Below are 20,048 nucleotides of genomic sequence, written 5' to 3' on the forward strand. Positions count from 1 at the left end.
ATTCAGTCTTCCGAGGTGCTTGAAAAAATCTTGTTTCTTTTTAATAGATTGTTTTCTCAAATATCTATTTTATATGGCTTTAACTCTGTAAGCCACCTTATATCCTTTCTGACTCTGTGTAGCTGTGTGTGTGTGTGTGTGTGTTTCTGCGTGTGTGTGTCTGTGTATGTGTGTGTTCTGCAGAGAGAGGACAATAAATTCTTTACTTAATATTCTGTTTTCTACCCACAGGCCTCTTCCCAATCCATGCCCTGGCTGGCAGACCTGGTTCAGTCCAGTGAAGGCTCCTTGGATGTGCTGCCGGTACAGTGTCTGTGTGAGTTCCTGCTTCATGATGCTGCCGATGATGCCACCTCAGGGGAGGAAGAGGAGGAGGGAGAGAGCAAAGAGCAGAGGGCCAAAAAACGTCAGGTCAGTGCTCCCTCAGGCAGGAGCTCAGCTCTGAACCGAGCCTCTCCACTCCAATCTCATCAGAAGCAACCTCTCCTGTCTCTGCAGAGACAGCAGAAGCAGCGACAGCTGCTTGGCCGCCTGCAGGACTTGCTGCTAGGCCCCAAGGCTGATGAACAGACCACCTGTGAGGTGCTGGACTACTTCCTGCGGCGCCTTAGTTCCTCTCAAGTGGCCTCCAGGGTTTTAGCCATGAAGGTAAAATTCACATGGAAACACTGATTGGGAAAGGAATTTGTGGTCTTCAGAACATGTTCTCCTGACCTTTAGCAATGTGAAATCTTTTATTCAGTATACCATGCTAGGCAGATACCCACATACAGTACCATGGCAGCCATAGTAGATAGTCTAGTAGGGTTCTCTATAATGAAGTCTTGTAAATAGGTACTGAAAAATTAAGAGCCTACCTTTACAGGGGTGATACCATTAGTAAAATGAAAGAGGGCAAGGCAGAATCTAAAATTTTTTAATTCACTTGTCTGGCATACCTACACTGTATGAGAACTTGAGAATTTCATTTTGAGATTGTCAAAGTAGACCAGATTATCTTTATTTTCTGGGAGTTTGAGGGGAGGTTGGTGGTTCTTGTTAAGAAAATATATCCCAAATAGTTGGATAGAAGATAGTTTTTTGCCTTAAGAAAATTCCCTTAGTTTTACAGCATAATTCCGTGACACAAATTTCTGTTTCTCTGGAATCCCATTTGGGAATCTTATCATGCTACCCAGATTGTTATAAGTGACGTTGTTTCTGGCTAAAAACATCAGACCTTTATGGAATCTCAGTCACAGGTATCTTATGTGTACATTTGTAGGGGCTGTCCTTAGTGTTGTCAGAAGGTGGGCTTCGTGATGGAGAGGAGAAAGACCATCCCATGGAAGAAGACTCTGGTGATTCAGAAATGCTTCAGGGATACCAGTGGTTATTAAGAGATTTGCCACGACTACCACTGTTTGATAGTGTCAGAAACACAACAGCTCTGGCCCTGCAGCAGGTGAGAGTACACAGAGGCATGTCAAGGGAAGAAAGGTGCCAGCTACCTTTGAAGGTTGTATTGAACTAGGGTGGGGTGGTGGTGCCCAGGGAATATGGCAGGACCTGTTGTGCAAGGATCAAGTTTCTCCTTTTGCTGACGATTTCAAGAAAATCTTCTCATTCTAGGCTATCCACATGGAAACGGACCCTCAGACTATTAGTGCCTACCTCGTGTACCTCTCTCAGCATGCCCCAGTGGAGGAGCAGGGACAGCACAATGATCTTGCTTTGGTGAGAATGGATTGGGATCATTGTTGGTGTGTTCTTTAAGGATGTACATTGCAGTTCTATCGCTGTGAATATTAGTTGTTTGATTGTTTGTAGCCACTTAGTATGTTTTGTCTGAAGCTTGGCTCTAAATCAGCATATGCTTGAATAATGTTTCGAATATGCTAGGATTGGAGATGGGGGCCGGGAGTTGATGAAGTTTTCTTTACCACCTACAGTATTGACTGTTGTTTCAGAATAGGAGTAAGCGTCTGTGAAGTTTTCTGTTGTTACATCATACTTGGAAATACAGTGTTTAAAAGAGGTTATTTAGTTTTTGTATGTGCTTTGCCTGCAGTTAGGCCAAACTGCCACAAAGGTGAGCAGTAGTGCCTTCATTTTGTCCTCAGTGGTAGCAAGGCATGTGTGGTCACGTAGGTTTCCACACATTGCCACTATCTCCAGTACTTAAAGGATCAATGATTTTATTGGTGTGGATTTGCCATCCCCTTGTGGCTGGCCACTCTGGTCATGGGCCTTTCTAGTTCTAAGCTAGGTTGGTGCTTGGGCATCAGGCATGAAGTTCATAACCCATTCCCTACTCAAAACCCAGCTTGTGTTGTAGGGCCATGCCAGAGCTTGCTTCTGGCTGGCCCTGCTTTCAGGGTCACCTTGCATTCCCCAGTGAGGCAACAGGAAAAGGCGAGTGAGTGCAGGGCAGGGAACTTGTACCAAAACAGATCTTTTACGATATGTGGTGGGGTGAATGTGTAAACTTTTGTGTGGAGGATTCTAGACATGAGACCCCATCCCAAGAGATGATCTTGTATCGATGCCAGCTGGTTGTAGAACAATAGATCTGCAGTTAGAAGGGACCTCAGAGGCCATTATGTTAAATAATTTGGAATAATTGGAAACCTGTGGATGGACCTAACTATTCCTTTGTGTCATACAGAACCTTAGTATTTGAGGTTCTTCTGTTCTTCTCCCATCAGTTCTGTTTTAACTAGTTGTATAATTTTGGGCAAGTCACTTAAGCCCCTCTGGGCCTCAGATTTTTCATTTAAAGTCCCTGGTACAGCATTTAACTTCCATAGTTCTGGCAATCACATATATAGTTTTATAACTTAAAATCTCATCCTTCTTGCCTTCCCTTTCCATGATTATTTTTGTAGTTGCCTTGAGTTAATGTGCAGAACAAGCTTAAGTGTTTTATCCACTAAGCTAGAGATTCTTATAGATCCCTTTGGCAATCTGGTGAAAACTCTAGAGGTTTAAGAATAATGTTCTTAAATGTGTAAAATAAGATACACAGCATTACAAAAGAAACCAATTGTAGTTAAGTATAATTACTAAGATATTAAAAAAAACAAAACAAGTTCTTGGGTGCCAGGTAAAGAACATCTGCATTATACTCCTTTTACACTTCTGTGGGACATCTCTGCTCTCATTGATCTGTTAGATTCCTGTTGTCTAATCAGTTATTCATTTCAGTATGTATAAATACCCATGAGGGATGCGAGAGAGAAGGCAAAGTCTTCTGTGGTAATAGAGACTTGGCTGGGAGGGAGAATTCTGCTGACAGAGCAGCAGGGACAGACAGGATGATCAGCGTGCATGGGGAAGATCAGATGATTGCTCTCAAGGAGAATTTACAAAGTTGTCCCTCTCCCCCAGGATGTGGCCCGGCTAATTGTTGAGCGCTCCACCATCATGTCCCACCTCTTTTCAAAACTTTCCTACAGTGCAGAGTCTGATGCAGTGCTTGTGGCTCTGCTCTCTATCTTCTCACGCTATGTGAGGCGGATGCGCAAAAGCAAAGAGGGGGAGGAGGTTTATAGCTGGGTAAGTAATTGCCTTCTTGTAGGCTTAATCCTTCATCCTAACACTGCTGTCATAAAATGGAGGTGGGCTGGCTTCTTGTCCTTTGGTCACTTGTCCCTACCTTTGCACCCCTCTAGTCAGAGTCACAGGACCAGGTCTTTCTACGATGGACCAGTGGAGAAACAGCCACCATGCATATACTTGTAGTCCATGCCATGGTCATCCTCCTCACACTGGGGCCTCCACAAGGTGAGTTGCACTTCCTGCTTGGAACCATGAAAAGAGATAGCGTAAATCCCTGAATCCTTAATATCTTTTTCTGAACAGTTAAAGGCAGTCTGAACCCCACCTAGAAAACTAAAGTATTCCTGAGTAACTTTAATGATGCCCACTTACTAGTCTTATTTCTTTAAAGTTTGATTGGTTTCAGTCTATATTGTCTTCCATCATTTTTACTTACAAATTTAACTCTTCTGGAGACCTTCCCCTGAGCGCTGGATTTTTTTTCTTAATTGACCAATGAGGTGGATCTGGCACCCCCTCTCTGTTGTTGCTTTTTACTCGGTGGGAAAACTGGTATATAGAAAATGGAATCATATGTTTAGAGTCTAAAAGAAACCACACAACAGGTAGAGAAGAAAAGCAGTTCTGTTTCTCTGGTAGAGAAGTGTAAATATTGGACTGTATTGAATTGAATTAGACCATGAGGCTTATTTTTCTGTGGCCTCTTTTGAAGCAGGAGATGGTGAGTTCCATGCTTTACTGGACATCTGGTTCCCAGAGAAGAAGCCCTTGCCAACTGCTTTCCTTGTGGATACATCTGAGGAAGCCTTGCTACTTCCTGACTGGCTGAAGCTTCGAATGATCCGCTCAGAGGTACCTCGGCTAGTGGATGCTGGTAAGCTAGATTCCATGCCAGTCTTTGTCTCAGGAGTGTCTTATTGGAAAGAGCATGGATAATGGAGAGTTTCTAGGTATTATTAGTGCAAGGTTTAATCTTGGACTCATTTGTGGGGGCCTAGAGGCCAAGGAATCCCCAGCATCTTGTCTTCCAGAGAATACACGGGTGTAGTTTATGAATATCAGTTCCACACCTGATGGACCACTCCTCGGGCTTCTTTGCCACCTTGGGAAGAGTGAATAAAGTTAACTTTAGCTTTTGCTCTGTTGGACTACTGTTACCAGGTTTTCTAAGAACTATGAAAATCAGCATGTGCCTAACAGAAATCAAGCTTCAGGCACAGAATAGATAGAAACTTCTTTTTGTGAGCTCTTGGTTAGATTGATTTCTTTGGGATCTAATGCTTTTAAAGGAATTCTGAGTACATATGTTATAGGCATATTTTATGTTTTCTTAGCTTAGTGATTTAAAGTATTTCATAGAATCTGAGAGAAAGAGGATTTCAGAGAGTCATGAAGACCAGGGCTTTTTAAACTTTTTCCACTTGAGAATTCTATTCCTGGTGAGGCAGCATTAGTTGACATGAACACATGCACAGTGCGAAATGCGTATGCTTTGTTTCCAGAACCAAGGCTCTAGTGAAGTTGCTGGGATACAATACGGGCAAGCACTGCCAGAAACACCTCAGATTCACTGCATGTTTGATTTTTAATTAATTTTTGATCATTACACATTCAGGAACCTTTTACTGTTGCCAAATTTTTTGTGATGCCATGTGAAGTTGGTACTCAGTTTAGATGCGCTGTTCTAGACCAAACCATTGCTAAGCAAGGTGGCAAGTGGTCATCACCCAGCCTCCACTTGGCCTCTAGGGTCAGGGAACTTACCACCTCCAGAGAAAGCCCATTCTACATTTGGACAGCTGATTATTAGGAAAGCATTGTTCTCATCAAGCCAGCGTCTTCATCTTTGTGATTTGTAGTATGGTCTTTATTCTGCTCTCTGGGGCTAAAGAAGATAGTTCTGTCCTTTTTTTTACATGACATGTTTGGACGTGGCTTCTTTCCACTGAATCTTTTCTTCAGGCTTAACCTCCCCAGTTCTTTCAGCCAAAATGATGTTGAATCCATTCACACCATCCTTGTCAGCCTCCTTTGGACTTGGTGTGGTTTTGGAAGGGAGTTAACATTGTGAGCAGCTGTAGAAATTTTAGAAGTAAGTATGAGTAATGACCCAACAAAGGCATTGCAGACAGATGACAGTTTTGGTGGATTCATTAATTATTTTTTGGTCCTTTAGGAGCCACAATTGAAATTCTCATAAATTTTGTCCACAAAAACAAAATAATCTAAGTAAGAGCCTACCAGAAAGGGAAATTAAAAAAAAAAATTAGCCATATTTAAAATGTTACTCTCAGGGTTCTAGAGTCAAGAGCAAGTGTATAGCTTAGAGGACACATGATACAAATCATAGTGATGGGGAAGGGGAGGAGGAAATAAGCATTTATACAGCATCTACTGTTTGCTAGACACTAGATGTTTTGCAGATGCCTCATTTGAGAGTGTGGGAATCAGGTGAAAGTGGATGGGAAAAGATTATCAGTTAACCTTGTAGGGAAACAGGAGTCACAAGAAGGCATCATGTAACCCACAGAGTTATGAAGGGGAACATTTGGCTTGGCTTTGGAGGGGAATTCGGGGGTGGGTTTGTGACCTACTCCTGGCATGGATGTGATCCTGGGTTCTTTGGATCCATGCCAGCAGAGCATAAGCTTTGAAAGAGTTTGCATTATCCTGAAGTTCTTCAAGTATGGTACTCAGCAGCTGAGTGTCTTCTGAGGAACCAGCCTAGGTATGTTTGGACAGGCTCATCACCTAAAGATTGGTCATCACATGATGAATTATTTTGGCCTTTGAATTCATGAAAGGATCTACTAAGACATGAAAGGATTGCTATCTATATCGGAAGAGGGAACGCCCTGATGGAATCATGGATCTTTTAGCGCTTGCCTCTGGAGCTGCCTCTTTTCTCCCCTTCTACCTGCTTGCCTGAGTTACTGCCCAGCTGCCACTGGTCATCAGAGGCAGGAGTGGCCTGGGCTGTACAGATGTGACTGAAAACAATACTCTCCCAGCCTCCTTCCCTCCCCCTTATATTTCTCCCCAGTCCCCTTCTAGTTCTCTTCCCAAGTCCTCACTCTCATCTTCTATTTGCTGAGTGAACCTGTTGATTTCCAGCATTGCAGGACCTGGAGCCTCAGCAGCTGCTTCTCTTTGTTCAGTCTTTTGGAATTCCTGTCTCCAGCATGAGTAAACTCCTACAGTACTTGGACCAGGCTGTGTCCCATGATCCACAGACCCTGGAGCAGAACATCATGGACAAGAGTAAGAGCTGCTCCACTTGTATCTCCTAGCCCAACCAGGATCAGTCAGTCAGTTGCCTACTGCGTTTGCTGAATGATGAACAATACACTGGGCACAGTGGGGGAGGCAGAAAACATTGAGGGGCTGGGGTTGCCCTTACAGAGCTAATAGTCTAGTTGGGGAGATAAAACTTACATGAAGCAATTAATGAATAATTAAGTGCTAATCTGTATGGTAGTGGTTATAAGTACAATAGAAATTAAAAAAATAAAAGCAGAGTGAGCTGGGGTAGTCAGGCAAGGTTTGCAGAAGGAGAGTCTGGTCTCTGGAGCTAGATTTGCTATTATGAAAGCAGATTGCCAGTTTCATTGACCCAGCTGTCTGGTAGGCCCAACAGGTTAATGAGTAACCCATATTTGGGGCATAAGCTGTTGTCTCAGTGTTGTATTTGGTCCACTTTCCCACAAACTGAGGCTTTGCCAAAGGAAGATCTTGCCCGAAACCAGCATTTGAGTGACTGTCCTCCAGCCTCCGTTTCTGTGGGAAAGGATCATACTTCATAATTGTGTGTTTATGTTGTTGACATGTTGCTTTGCAGATTATATGGCTCATCTGGTGGAAGTTCAGCATGAGAGAGGAGCCACAGGAGGCCAGACTTTCCACTCTCTGCTCACTGCCTCTCTGCCGCCTCGGCGAGGTATGGCACAACATGCCCCAAGCTTTTGTCTTTGTATGCAGAAGAAAAAATCCAGTTTTCTAATTCTGATGTGAACGTCCTGAATGTGACTTTTTATAGCTATTCCCTTTGTTACCCTCAGACTAGTGTCCCTGTATGCCTTGAGTGCTCACTTGTGCCCTGATCCAGGCCAGGACGCACATGAGATTCTAAAGGATTTTATTAAAGATGCTAGAGTGGAGCCTGGATGTGAGCCTCCATTTGTGGCCATCCTTTGTGTAATTCATGTTTATGTGGGATTTTATGGTTACAAAGAATTTTCACATTTGTTGTTTTACTTGATCCTTGTAAAAATTTTGTGAGCTAGGTAATGTTAATATTTATCCCCATTTTATAGGTGAGGCGTAAAAGAGATGAGTTAAAAGTAATTTGCCCAAGGTCACACAGCTATGACTCTAAAGCTCAGTGTTCTTTTCCTTGTGCTTTTGGTTTCAAAAGATTTCCTCCATCCTTAGAAACTGGTTGTCATTTCAACACCTTTGTTTTTATCTTCCTTCAGACAGTACAGATACACCTAAACCAAAAAGCAGTCCAGAGCATTCACAGAGCCAGGGAAGGATTCGAGCCATCACTCAGATCCGGGTTCTGGGACCAGAGGATGACTTGGCCAGCATGTTCCTTCAGGTATTGAGACTAGATCAGAGAAAGAAGCAAAAGCTCCTGCTTTTCAGGAGAGAGATTGGGCTTATATGTATTTTTCCTTTGACTCATTCCAGTCATTATTTTCCTGTATTACTGAGTAAGTCTGAGTCCTAATTTCCTTAAACTTGAGAAGGAATGTTTTTAACATGGAGTCACATTCAAATCCTGCCAAGTAATTGTTATACCTCAGCATGTTCAAAATAAAACTCATTATTTTCCCCCAAACCCTTTCCCACCCCTACGTTCCCTGTTGAAGAGGGTGACACCACCTTCTAGTCCCTGAGGCTCACAACCCTCAAGTCATCCTGGATTCCTCACTATCTCTCACCACCCATATCCAAACTATTAAGACATGGATTGATTTCACCTTTGCAACATCTCTCAAATATGCCCCCTTCTCATCTCTGGCACTGCCAGCACTTAAGACCTTGAGTGCTGCAGTAACCTGCTGGTGGGTCTGCCTGCCTCAGGTCCATCCTCCATTCCACTACAGTAATCTTCCTATGGCTCAGGTCTGATCATGTTACCCCCTTACTCAGTAAACTCCAGTGGTTCCCTATTTATTACCTTCAGGAGCAAACACAGAATGTTCTGTTTGACATTCAAAGCTCTTCATAACCTAGCCCCCTCTTACCCTTCTGGTCTTAATTGTTCCCTAATGCATGCTCTTCCATCCAGTGACACTGACTTCTGGGCTGTTCTGTAAACAACACCCACAGTCTCTCACCTCTGAACAGTCTCTCTGGCTGTCACTCCCTCCTCATCTCCACCTCCTGGCTTCATTTAAGTTCCAGACAAAATCTCACCTGCTCTAGGAAGTCTTCCCCAACCCATCTTAATTCTAGTGCCTTTCCTCCACTATTTTCTATTTATCCTTTCTATGGCTTATTGGTATATATCTGCATGTTCTGTATCCCATTAGAATGTAAGCTCCTTGAGGGCAGGGATTATCTTTGGCCTCTTTTTATATCCCCAGTGCTTAACCCAGTGCGTAACACATAGTAGGTGCTTAGTGAATGTGTATTTCATGACTGACTAATACCTTGGAAGACTGGGTTAATTTTGGAAGCAAGCTGACACCATTTCTCTACAGGGAACTGTTGTTGATAGAAGCTTAGTTGACTGAGTCACTCCCTGCAGAGCACCTTAAAGACATCTTTCCTTTTCCTTACCTCCAGTGGGCAGGGCCTACTTGTTCATCTCCTTGTAGCCATATCCATGTGGTCACCAGGCTTGTGGTGCTTGAATGATTATCATTAGATTGTTTCTGAGACCCAGAAGAAGGACATAAACTTTTACTTTTCTCTAAATTGGAGGATTTATTGGATCTCAACATTACTTTTTAGAATCTTTTTTGGCTATGAATCTTTTCATAGGATTCAAGGGACAGCTCTTGAGGTTCTGACATTGGTTCAGTCACAGAACAGCAGGGCATGTTCGTTCTTCCTGGAGTGTGCTTGCTTGGAGGTCTTGTATGTACCTTAACTTGAGGTCACAATCACAAATCTTCAGAGTGGGAAGGGAATTCTGAGGCTTGTAGTGTGGCCTATAATCAAACAGGGACTTGCTCTCCAGCATCTCTGAGAATTGGCCATATGGCCTTTGTGGGAAGACCCCTGGTGATGGGGGACAGATGAGGCAGCCCTTTTAGAAAAACTTCCATAATTAGCATGTTTTTCTTTATATCAAATCTCTCTTTGCTTCTTTGTTCCCTCTGCTCATTGCTTCTACTTCTGGCCTCTGAGGCCAATCAAGACGAGTCTTTATTCTCCCAGGAGATTGACAGGGACTATTGTTTTTTGTATCCCATTAGCCTAGGATAGTACTTGTGTGTAGTAGGTGTTTAATGAATGTTGAATCAAATTTCATGTGACAGCTGTTCAAATATTTTAACAGCTATCATTCTCTTCCTGAATCTTCTCTTTGTGAAGCTGAGCACCCTCAGTTTCTTCAGCCAGTCCTCATGTGGTACGATCTTAAGGCTCTTTACCATACTAGCAGGCTTCCTCTGGACGGTCTTACTCATTGTCCTTCCTAAAATTTGGCAGCCAGAACTAAACACAGATATCGTCTGACTAAGGTAAACTGTAGAGGGCTTGTCACATACCAAGACCCTGACACTAGGCCTTTCAGTGTGGCATAAGATTGCACTAGCTTTTGGGACTGGCAACCCATATTGAGCTTATAAATCACTCAGATCTCTAACTCTTTGCAGATGTCCATCTGCTTTTTCAGGATCAGGCCATACTTTGTTATGCATTCTCCATCTTGCTCCTCCATCTTACATTTACTTCTTTTTAAGTTCCTGGTTTGTTGATGAGTTCCCTATCTGTTAACATCAGTCTCTTTGAACAGGACCTCCCCTTCTTCCTATTTAGAAGTGTTTGAGTGTGTGTTTTCAGAATTTCATTTTTTGAGAGGTTTTCATTTCACTTAGATTGATTTCCTCTGCAGAATTTCAGTCCATATGATCCTATATATCCTTTTTCTAAACCCTTTGAAATATCTTACCACATTTATAGTATATGTCAGATTGTGCTGGCATTCCTTCTTCATTCTCACATATTCTAAAATGGAATGTGGTCAGTTCTCCTACGACCTATAATTTTACCCAGTCAACCACTTCCTCCTTGTTTGTGAGAATCAGATACAGAATAAAAGTTTCCTTATTGATTACCATTAAAAGTTTATTAATACAACTCAGGAAATTGTTAAATGCTACGTTTTGGGGATGGAGGATAAGGGAGCAAGCGAGTCAACTAAGTTTGTGATCTATTTCCTTAGTTCATTATCTGTATCTTCTTTATGTCTGTGTAGTCATAATATATTCCAATGACAGTATTGCTCTTATTTTTAACTCTTGATAGTTTGCTCAGTATTGTCCACCATGCTTCCCTGCTTTGACTCCAAGATTCCTTTACATGAATTGAACATAATATAATACTACTCTATCCCCTTGCCCCTTTTACTTATTCTGTTCTTTTTGAATAAGATATATCCTTGTAGAGGCATATTCCAGCTATGGGTCTCATTTCACCAAGTCTTAGTGATGCCCATGAGATCAGTTTTGCTTTTTTGTCTTAGTAGCTCTGATTTACCTTGCTTATTACTCATTTTGTGCATTTATGTACAAGTATACCTTTTTGGAGATAGAACATGTTCATGGAGTTTGATAAGCTTAGGCTTAGAAATGAATGGGCTGGGTTGAATGGGTTGTACCAGATGTTTAATGTGAATGAGGGAGTTCAGTTCTGAGACTTGAATATTTCCCAAGCTTCCTTATATAATGTGGGAAGGAAGTATTTCCTAGTTTTGTTGTTATTCTTGCTCTGAAACTTTTCCTTCCCTTTTTTCTGTCCCAGCTCTTTACTTTGAGTCCTGATCCTCGATGGCAGAATTCAAACCCCCGTCCAATTTCCCTGGCCCTACAGCAGGCCTTGGGGCAGGAGCTGGCAAAGGTCCGTCAGGGAAACCCTCAAGTGACAGGTATAGCAGTTCGCCTCTTGCAGGCTGTATCAGCCCTGTTGAATTCCCCACACAGCGGGTCCTTGGTGATATCAATGCATCGGAACCACTTCATCTCCTGCCCCTTGATGCGTCAACTGTACCAATACCAGGTAAGCATTTCTGATTTCAGTTCCTGTAACATACAGTGCTTGGTCCTGGGGATAAAAAGGTGAGAAACATCATAATCCCTGCCTTTATGGACCTTACCCTCTAGCTAGGCTAATGTATTACAGGTTAGGAAATGATCAAGTGCATTTTGTTGTGCAGTTGTATCTGGCTTTTCATGACCCTACTTGGAGATTTCTTGGCAAAGATATTGGAGTGGTTTTGCCATTTCCTTCTCTAACTTATTTTATAGATGAGGAAACTGAGGCGAACTGGGTTAAGTGACTTGCCCAGGGTCACACAGCTAGTAAGTGTCTGAGGCCAGATTTGAACTCAAGAAGATGAGTCTTTCTGACTCCAGACCTGGTGCTCTAGGCACCACATCACCTAGCTACCCTGAATAGGTGCATAGATTCAGGAAAGGAAGGATCGCATCTAGTTAGGGTCAGTGAAGGTTTTGTGGAAGGAGGCGCAGGTCTTTAAGGCAAAGGAAGAGGCATGTGAAGATGGGAGTACAGTATGTCATGGCATGTGTAAAGACCTGGAGGGGGGAAAGGACAGGATTGAAAGAAGGGAACAGTAAATAGTAGTGTGGTTGAAGCACGGAGGGCATGGAGAGGAGTACCCTGAAATAAAGTTGCATAAGAAAGGGGAGGAGTGGATCCATTTATTTAAATAATGAGGGATTGGCCTAGAAAATCTTTCAAAGTTCATTCCAGCTTTATCATACTGTGATTTTGTGAAGCAACAGATGTTGATATTTTTAGGGTAAGTAACTTGAATAGTTTTTAGGAAAATCATCAGAGTAAGACATGAGTGTATGAAAAGGTGTTAGTAAACAAGTTTTTGGAGCAGAGACATTTAACCAATATAGAAAAATGGATTATTAAATGGAAATTTTGGTTCATAGTCATCTCTGACTCCTCCTTTTCCCTCACTTATCTCATCTTTGATGACTTCCTCAGTCACCAAATTCAGCTGATTCTGCATCTGAAATATCTCTTGCCTCTTATCTATTCCCTCTATCCCTACCCTAGTTTCAGGCCTTTATTACCTCTCACTTGAATCATTTCAATAACCTGACCTGTGTCCTTCTAATCTCTTCACTTGCTAATCCGTTCTACCCACTATTGCCATTTTAATGCTCTGTAAAGCACAGGTCATGTCATTTCTCTGGCCAAGTCTTCAGTGGCTCTCTGTTGCCTATTGAATAAAGTGTATGTTGTATGCTAGTCTGTAGTTCAAAGCCATGTATCTGGTTCCAGACTGCTTTTCTCACCTTCTCCCAGATTCTTGTCTTTCATACAGTCTATACTCCTGACAAAGTTACTAACCATTTCACAGACATGTCCTGCCTGTTGTCTCCATGCCTTTGCTCACACTGTCCCTGACACCCAGACTCTCTCCCTTCAGATGTCCACCCACTGATATTCTTGCCATTTTTCAATGCCATCCCCATGAAGCTTTCACCAGCCCCACTCCCTGCTGAGTTAATCTGCTCATAAGATTGTAGTTGTAGAGCTTTAAGGGACTTGAGAGGTCATCTCATCCAGCCCCCTTTTATAGATGAGAAAGCGGAGACCCAGAGAGGTTGTCACAGTCATAAAGGTGACTTTTTGATTGAATTGGATTCAAACCCAGGCCCTGACTCCAAATACTAAGTGCTTATCATATTGGAATTTGTATTATAAAAATTTGTGCATGTATCTTATCTTCCCTACTAGGTGATAGGCTTCTTGAGGGTAAGAAGCATTTTTGTTAAGTTCCTTCACTAACCATTACAGGGTCACTGTCCTGAGGCACCCAATTGTTAATAGGCATGCCCACAAAAATATTTGCATAGTCAGTGTAGCAGGTTGGTGATCTATTGCTGTCTTGGTCCCTGTTCCACTGTTCATACCTAGCCATACCCTATGCCTTTGGACATCAATTTTTTAATCTCTGAGATTAGCAAATCTTGCCCCTACTTGTTCTCAAGGGCTACTGTGATGATTTTTGAGAGTTTCTATATATGAGGACTTAGGTGATGGCAGTGCTTTAGTTCTTTCTCATTTTAAAAAAAGAAAGGTAGAATGTTATTACAGGTATCCCTTCCACATCACAGGGTTTAGGGGCATGGCACCCCCACAATCTGGAAAATCCATCTGAATTATTGTGATATTAAAAGATAAAATATGTTGATATTATACAATGCTATAAATATATTTTATGCATTTCTGAGTTTCTAAACCTTTTCTTTGTCATGTACTGACCTTTCTGTGTTGTCTGTGGCTTCCAAAAAACTCCCCAAAATTTCCCGTTTAATTTCTTAGGCTCACCTATAATACATTGAAACCACAATGGGGAAAGTCACTATTTGGAAGGGATAACTATATAGGTAATGGGTGGCCTCACCAATTTATACACAATCAGAAGGCATTGCCTCTGTGGTTGGGATATTTGTTCTCTTGACTTCTGCACCAATGCTGCTCTTACTAATTGTGTACTGTTAGTCACGCTGGTCCTTTACTTGTTTGCAGCGTTGCGTTCCACAGGACACGGCCTTCTCTTCACTGTTCTTCAAAGTCCTCATGCAAATGCTACAGTGGCTGGAAAACCCTGCGGTGGAAGATGGCCCTCTCCAGGCCCAGCTCAAGTTGTTTGCAGCCCAGTACTCTTCACGACACAGGATCAGTGATGGTACGAAGAGTCAGGAGAAACAAAATATGGGGCTGAAAATAGGAAAAGCTCCCTAATGATTTTTTTTCATGTTTTTTTCCTATCTTATATGGAGAAAATGATTTTCTCATTAGCTGAAGGGAATTTGTCAGAGCTTCTGTGTCTGCAGGCATTTGAAATGGCAAATAAGGATGTGACTGAATGATTTCATAATTTAAGAATTTAGAGTGACAAAGTTTCCTTTAGGGCCAGGTCTCCCTGGCCAGGGAATAAAGAGCCTATGTGGTACAGAGAGGACATTTCTTGAGAGTAGACAGTGCTCGATCTTGGGGAATTCCCCTGGGTGGAACAGATTGTCAAGCCAGGTAGCCACAGCCATAAGGAATGTGGGGCTGAAGAGGGTGGAGAATCCTGCCTATGACCAGAGTGATGATGCTGAGATATTTTTCTGTAGTACGAGGTGGATTCTTGCACCTGGCTGAAACGTTGGCTTTCCATCGGGATTCTGAGGTGGTCGGCTCCACAGTGCGTGCCATCATCGCCACCCTGAAGTCAGGAGAAAAATGCAGTGTGGAACCTGAACTTACTGGCAAAGGTACAGTCTTATGATAGAGGAAGTCTCCTTTAGAGACTTCAGGGAGTACCAGGGGCCTCAGGCTCCCTGCAGAAGGAACCCTTGTGATATTGAGGACAGGAGCATATTCTTGATTGGTCCTGGAATGGAAAGAAAAAAATGAACTACATCTTTCATTACTCCTTTTAGTTCTTGATCATCTGTACCTTCCCCACTCCAAGGGGAATGTACTGTCCCAGTAATAAGTGGATGACATTTATGTAGCAGTATGAGAGGCAGCCTGATGTATTGGGTTGACTGAAATGTCAGGAAGACCTGAGTTCAGGTCCTTCATCTGACACTGCTAGTTTTGTATGTGTCAGGTAACTTAACCTCTCAGTACTCAAAGCAGTTTTATAAGGCTATGATTTGCAGAGCAGATGCCACACTGTATTGGTAGAGGCATTTCCTCTATTAATGAAATCACAAGTCTGGTCTAAATATGCATATTGATAGACACACATGTATAGGTACGTGCATATATGTATGTATATATATACATATGTATAGCTTGAATCGTGATGTGTTTTATATACATGACCAAATTTGATTCTCCGATCCTGTGCCATGTAGGCATTATTATCTCTATTTTATACATGAAGAAACAGATTCATTGAGGTTCAAATTATTTTAATTCAACCAACAGTTAATAAACACCTTCTTAAGTAAGGAATTGGTAAGTACTTAATAGCAGTTTTTGTAAGGTGACACAGATGAACTGTTAATAATGAGAAAAATGGCAGATAGGATTATAAAATGTTACTATGTGATAATATTTGCAAGATTTTGGAAAACAGATACCATAAAGTTGGAATGGGAAAAATGTTCCAGTTTTCAAAAGAACACAGACTCTAAACTGTAAGCCAGTGAGCTTCAATTCCTGGGAAATTTCTAGAACAGATCGTTAAAGAGATGAGTGAAAAAATAAGAAGTGATTACAGAGTCATGCCAGAATATTCCTCTTTTTGCAGGGTTAGTAAGGTAGTAAAACCTGGAATGTTAAAGCTACTGTTTATTTAGATTATAGCAACAAGTAGATAAAATTCTTCATATTGTTCCTGTGGAAAAATTGGAGATAAACAGTCTAGCACATGGTACAGTCCAGTGGATTTAGAATGGTCAAGAATAGTTCTATGTCACCTTGGCAAGAGTTCTCCAATCTAATCCATTGGAAATCAGTCATTGGCCTGGGACTGTTTATCGAGGTGGGGAATCTGCAGCCTTAAAGTCAAGTTTAACATTTTTAACAATGACTTGGGTAAGTCATAGATGGCATGCTCATCAGATTGGCAGGTGACTGCTTTGAAGGATAGCTAATATGATGGGTGACAGTCTGGATCCCAAAAGATCTTTACAGACTGTCTTGTTTAATAAGATAAAATTCTGTAGAAATAAATGCAAAGTCTTTAACACTTAAAGGCAAAAAATCAGTTTCAGAGGTAAAGGATGGGGATAGGGGTGAGGGTGGGGGCAGAAGTGGTGGTGTGGTGAACAGTTAAATGACAGTTTGTTTGAAAAAGATCCTAGGTTTTAGTGGAACACAAACTTAGTGTGGGTCAGTAGTGGAATGTGACAGCCCCCAAAGCTGATGTCATCTTGGGCTATATCAAAAGAGCCAAACTTCCGGGATTAAAGAGGTAATGATCTCTTTGTATTTTGTCCTAGTCTTCCACATCTTGAGTATTGTGTTTAGTTCAAGGTGTAAGAAGAAAATTGAAATTGAAGCTGCAAAGTGTCCAGAGAAGAGCGGCCAAAATAGTGAGGACCCTGACCCCATGTTGTGTGAGGATAGGTTAGAGGATCTGGGTACCTGGAATTGGGGGGAGGGAATATGATAATTGCCTAAAGATATTTGAAGTGCTGCCATGAGGAAGGAAGGTTGGCCTTGTTCATTTTGACCCCAGGCAGTAGCTCTATAAGTGGAAAGGGAGATAGATTTGAGATGTTGTGGAGGTTGACAAGACTTAGCAACTGATTGATGATTGGTGGTGAGAAAGAGGAAGAGTCAAGGTTCATTCTGAGGTTAGGAATGTGAATGACTGGGAGGTTGCTGACATTCTCAACAAAAACGAATAAGTCTAGTAGAGGAGTGGCTTTGGGGGAAATTGGTAATTTAGAGCTTGGGTTCAAGAGCTAACATAGGATGGAATGGAGAAATTTGATAGTCATCTCTTTGGATTTGCTCCTTGAGCTGTGGAATGCAAGAACACTAAGACATTGCATAGAGAGAGAACAGTGAAGTAGAGAGTGCCAGACAGAGCTGTTCTCATGCTTGGGCATAACAGCAAAGATGGAGATCCTTTGATCTCAGAGAGGTAAAGGATCAGAAGGAAGCCAAGGGAAGAGAGAGTATCCAAGAAGAGGGGCTGATCAAAGTGTCAGAGGCTCACAAAAGGCCAGACTCTGATCATAAGAAACTTTTTCTAGAAGTTAAGCTGTGAAAAGCTTGGAGGGGCAGCAGGGTCAAGTGAAGGGTCTTGTTAAAGATGAGTGAGGCCTAGGTCTATTTTCAGGCTGCTTGGAAAGAATAGATAAGGAGAGATTGTGAAGATGAGAGAGATTCAATTGAAGGGGCAAGATTACTGAGGGGATGGGGTAAAGAACACATACTGGAGTTGCCCTTGATAAGGCGAAGGGATGCCTTATTCTCACAGACTACAGTAAATGAGTAGAGAATGGAGGACCGTGTGCACAAGAGATAGGAGCTCCATTTTCTCGGTAGAGGAGGAGACCAGGTCCTCTAGTCAGCGAGAATGGGGAAAGAAGATGCAGAGACTTGAGGAAAGAAAAGACAATTTAGAATAACTGCTTTGGAATGTGATTGCATTTCAGTTAGGGAGGATAAAAAGACTGGTGCCTCATTGAAGGTTGGTTGAGATTATGTGATGTCAGTGTGTAGTGCACTAGTGGAGGAAAAGAGAAGATGGATGGAGGGTAGGACTTGCCTAGGGTTTGGATTTGGTGAGACATGTACAGTGATAGGATATGGCAGCAAGAGATTCAAGGGGAGGGGATGGTATCTAGTTGAACTAATTGGGCATGGGCTTAGCACAGTGAAGGGAGGAAGGTAATACCAGAACACAGAAGCTGAGAGAACAGGAAGATAGAGGAGCTGGAGGCAGCAGTGAAGGAAGCAGAGGCAGAAAGAGCAGGGATACATACATCAGGGAGAGGAATCTCCCACCTAAGATAATGGAATTGTAGTTAGAAGGGATGTGGACACCTAATGAAGTTCCTGCATTGGAAGGAGGAGGGGGCACGGTGAGAGGGAGAATAAAGAGGAAAAGACAAACTGGAACTCCTTGGAAAAGCATGGAGAATGACTTGGAGATCAGCAGATAGCTGATGATGGTAAGTGCCTCCAGCCTGGCACATAGTAGGCACTTAAATAAATGGTGATTGATTGATTGATGCAGACAGATGAAGTGTACCTCAAGGGAGGAGAGGTTGCTGAGTGAATGGTGGCAATAATATGGTCTGACAGTGGCACTGAGGAACAAGGAGTGTACTTCCTCCTCCTGGCCCAGTGTGTTGGGGGTCATGAGAGAAGGATCAATCTGGAATGAAGAGGATTGCCAGGGATGCATTGACTTCAGGAAAGAACTAGGTTTTCTTGAGTACAAGAATCGAGTGTAAGAAAGGTCCTAGAATGAAAGAACATTAACATTCGAACTGGAGTTCCAGAGGGCACCATAGAGGGCATGGGGGGAGCAGTGGCAGAAAGTGATAGGATTGAGGGCATTGTCATTGGGGGAAAGGAGATTGCACTTCAGCAGATATGACTGAATTATAGTGATGGGGGGAGGGAGAGATTGAGCGTTTGTTAGTCAGGATGAGGGAAGTGTCATTTGACTGACTCTTAGTGTCAGTTAGATCTGAGTCAGATATCTGAGTGAGTAACTTATGTTTGGGTCTTCAAGAGTCTGATGGAGTTCAGACTATGCCATTTGTTTCCATCATCCTAAAATGAAGTGAGATGATGTAAATTCAGAATGCCTTACTTACAGAGGTTGCACTTAGCTCTTGATTGGACCTGGTGTCCGAGGTCTTGTCATTGGGAAGCCTGGAATCTGGGGTGTTCAGTGAAAGGACTGAGACATTGTTGCTTATCTCAGATGGTTTTAATGTAATAGGATAGGAAGTAAGTAGTACCCGTACATACAGTAGCAGAGAAAGAGATTTTGGTTTGAGGAAGTCTCTAAATTCAAACTCTGGATGCTTTTTGGTAGCATTGAGAGTTGTAGCATTATTTTTTTCAGATGGTTTGCTTACCCATGGCAGTGCATGTATTTTCTCCATCGTAAGGGGGCCCATTAGAGGCTGTTGGGCTAAAATCCCTCTCCTACATGCATTGATAGAGAAAGGAGAAATATGTCCTTGGGCCTTGAACCCATCTGTGGGCCACTTCTACTTAGAGTGGCTATGGAGGGCTACAGAGTTCATATGGCATTGGACAGAGTTGATGCATCCGTTGCATATGGAACCAAGTTCTAAGGATTCTGGGAAGAGGAGAGCAAGGAAGATTCCACATCCAGTCCCTGTCAGGAACTAGAATATTCTTGATTACCACTCAAGAAATGCCACTTCCATTTCTGGCTCAGCATGGGCAGGGACTCTGTCTCATTTGATGTTTTATCTTCTTCAGTGCACAGGACAATATTCTAAACCTAGTCAATACTGAATAAATGATTATTGAATGAATTGACCGCTGTCACACAGACATGTAGTAAGTGGTAAAGCCAGAACTTGAACCCAGGTCTTCTGACCGTTTTGCTCAGTGTCCCCTCTATTGTGCCGGCCTGCCCTCAAGGAGCCAGAGGTCCCATGGCTTTAGATAAGTAAACGTTTATCAGCATAACTATGTGTCAATAGAAATTTACTACCTTTACTACATTTGTTAAAAAAGGATAATATCAAAAAAATAAAATTCCTAACTTTTTCTAACCAAAATGTTGGGTATTTCACAATTTGGAATGTTCTGTTAAACATTAGAAACTTAATTGGCCA

At 42.3% G+C, this 20,048-nt stretch overlaps 1 protein-coding gene across 3 annotated transcripts in view; it reads left to right on the top strand.

Moving 5' to 3' along the window:
• The window catches only part of INTS1 (integrator complex subunit 1), a 48,804-nt gene that overhangs the window by 18,443 nt on the left and 10,313 nt on the right, over positions 1–20,048 (top strand). For 2 of the 3 annotated variants that reach the window (XM_072597743.1, XM_072597742.1), the window contains exons 21-33: positions 232–411; positions 499–648; positions 1,265–1,444; positions 1,612–1,716; positions 3,370–3,537; positions 3,654–3,765; positions 4,253–4,414; positions 6,655–6,801; positions 7,379–7,477; positions 8,016–8,140; positions 11,521–11,775; positions 14,290–14,449; positions 14,883–15,023. In XM_072597743.1, the coding sequence (XP_072453844.1) occupies positions 232–411; positions 499–648; positions 1,265–1,444; positions 1,612–1,716; positions 3,370–3,537; positions 3,654–3,765; positions 4,253–4,414; positions 6,655–6,801; positions 7,379–7,477; positions 8,016–8,140; positions 11,521–11,775; positions 14,290–14,449; positions 14,883–15,023 (1,984 nt within the window). The remainder of the gene's footprint in view (positions 1–231; positions 412–498; positions 649–1,264; positions 1,445–1,611; positions 1,717–3,369; positions 3,538–3,653; positions 3,766–4,252; positions 4,415–6,654; positions 6,802–7,378; positions 7,478–8,015; positions 8,141–11,520; positions 11,776–14,289; positions 14,450–14,882; positions 15,024–20,048) is intronic. The other variant, XM_072597741.1, reaches the window with a different exon arrangement.

The sequence above is a fragment of the Notamacropus eugenii genome, chromosome 3, assembly GCF_028372415.1.
Source record: "Notamacropus eugenii isolate mMacEug1 chromosome 3, mMacEug1.pri_v2, whole genome shotgun sequence".
Classification (NCBI taxonomy): Eukaryota; Metazoa; Chordata; class Mammalia; order Diprotodontia; family Macropodidae; genus Notamacropus; species Notamacropus eugenii.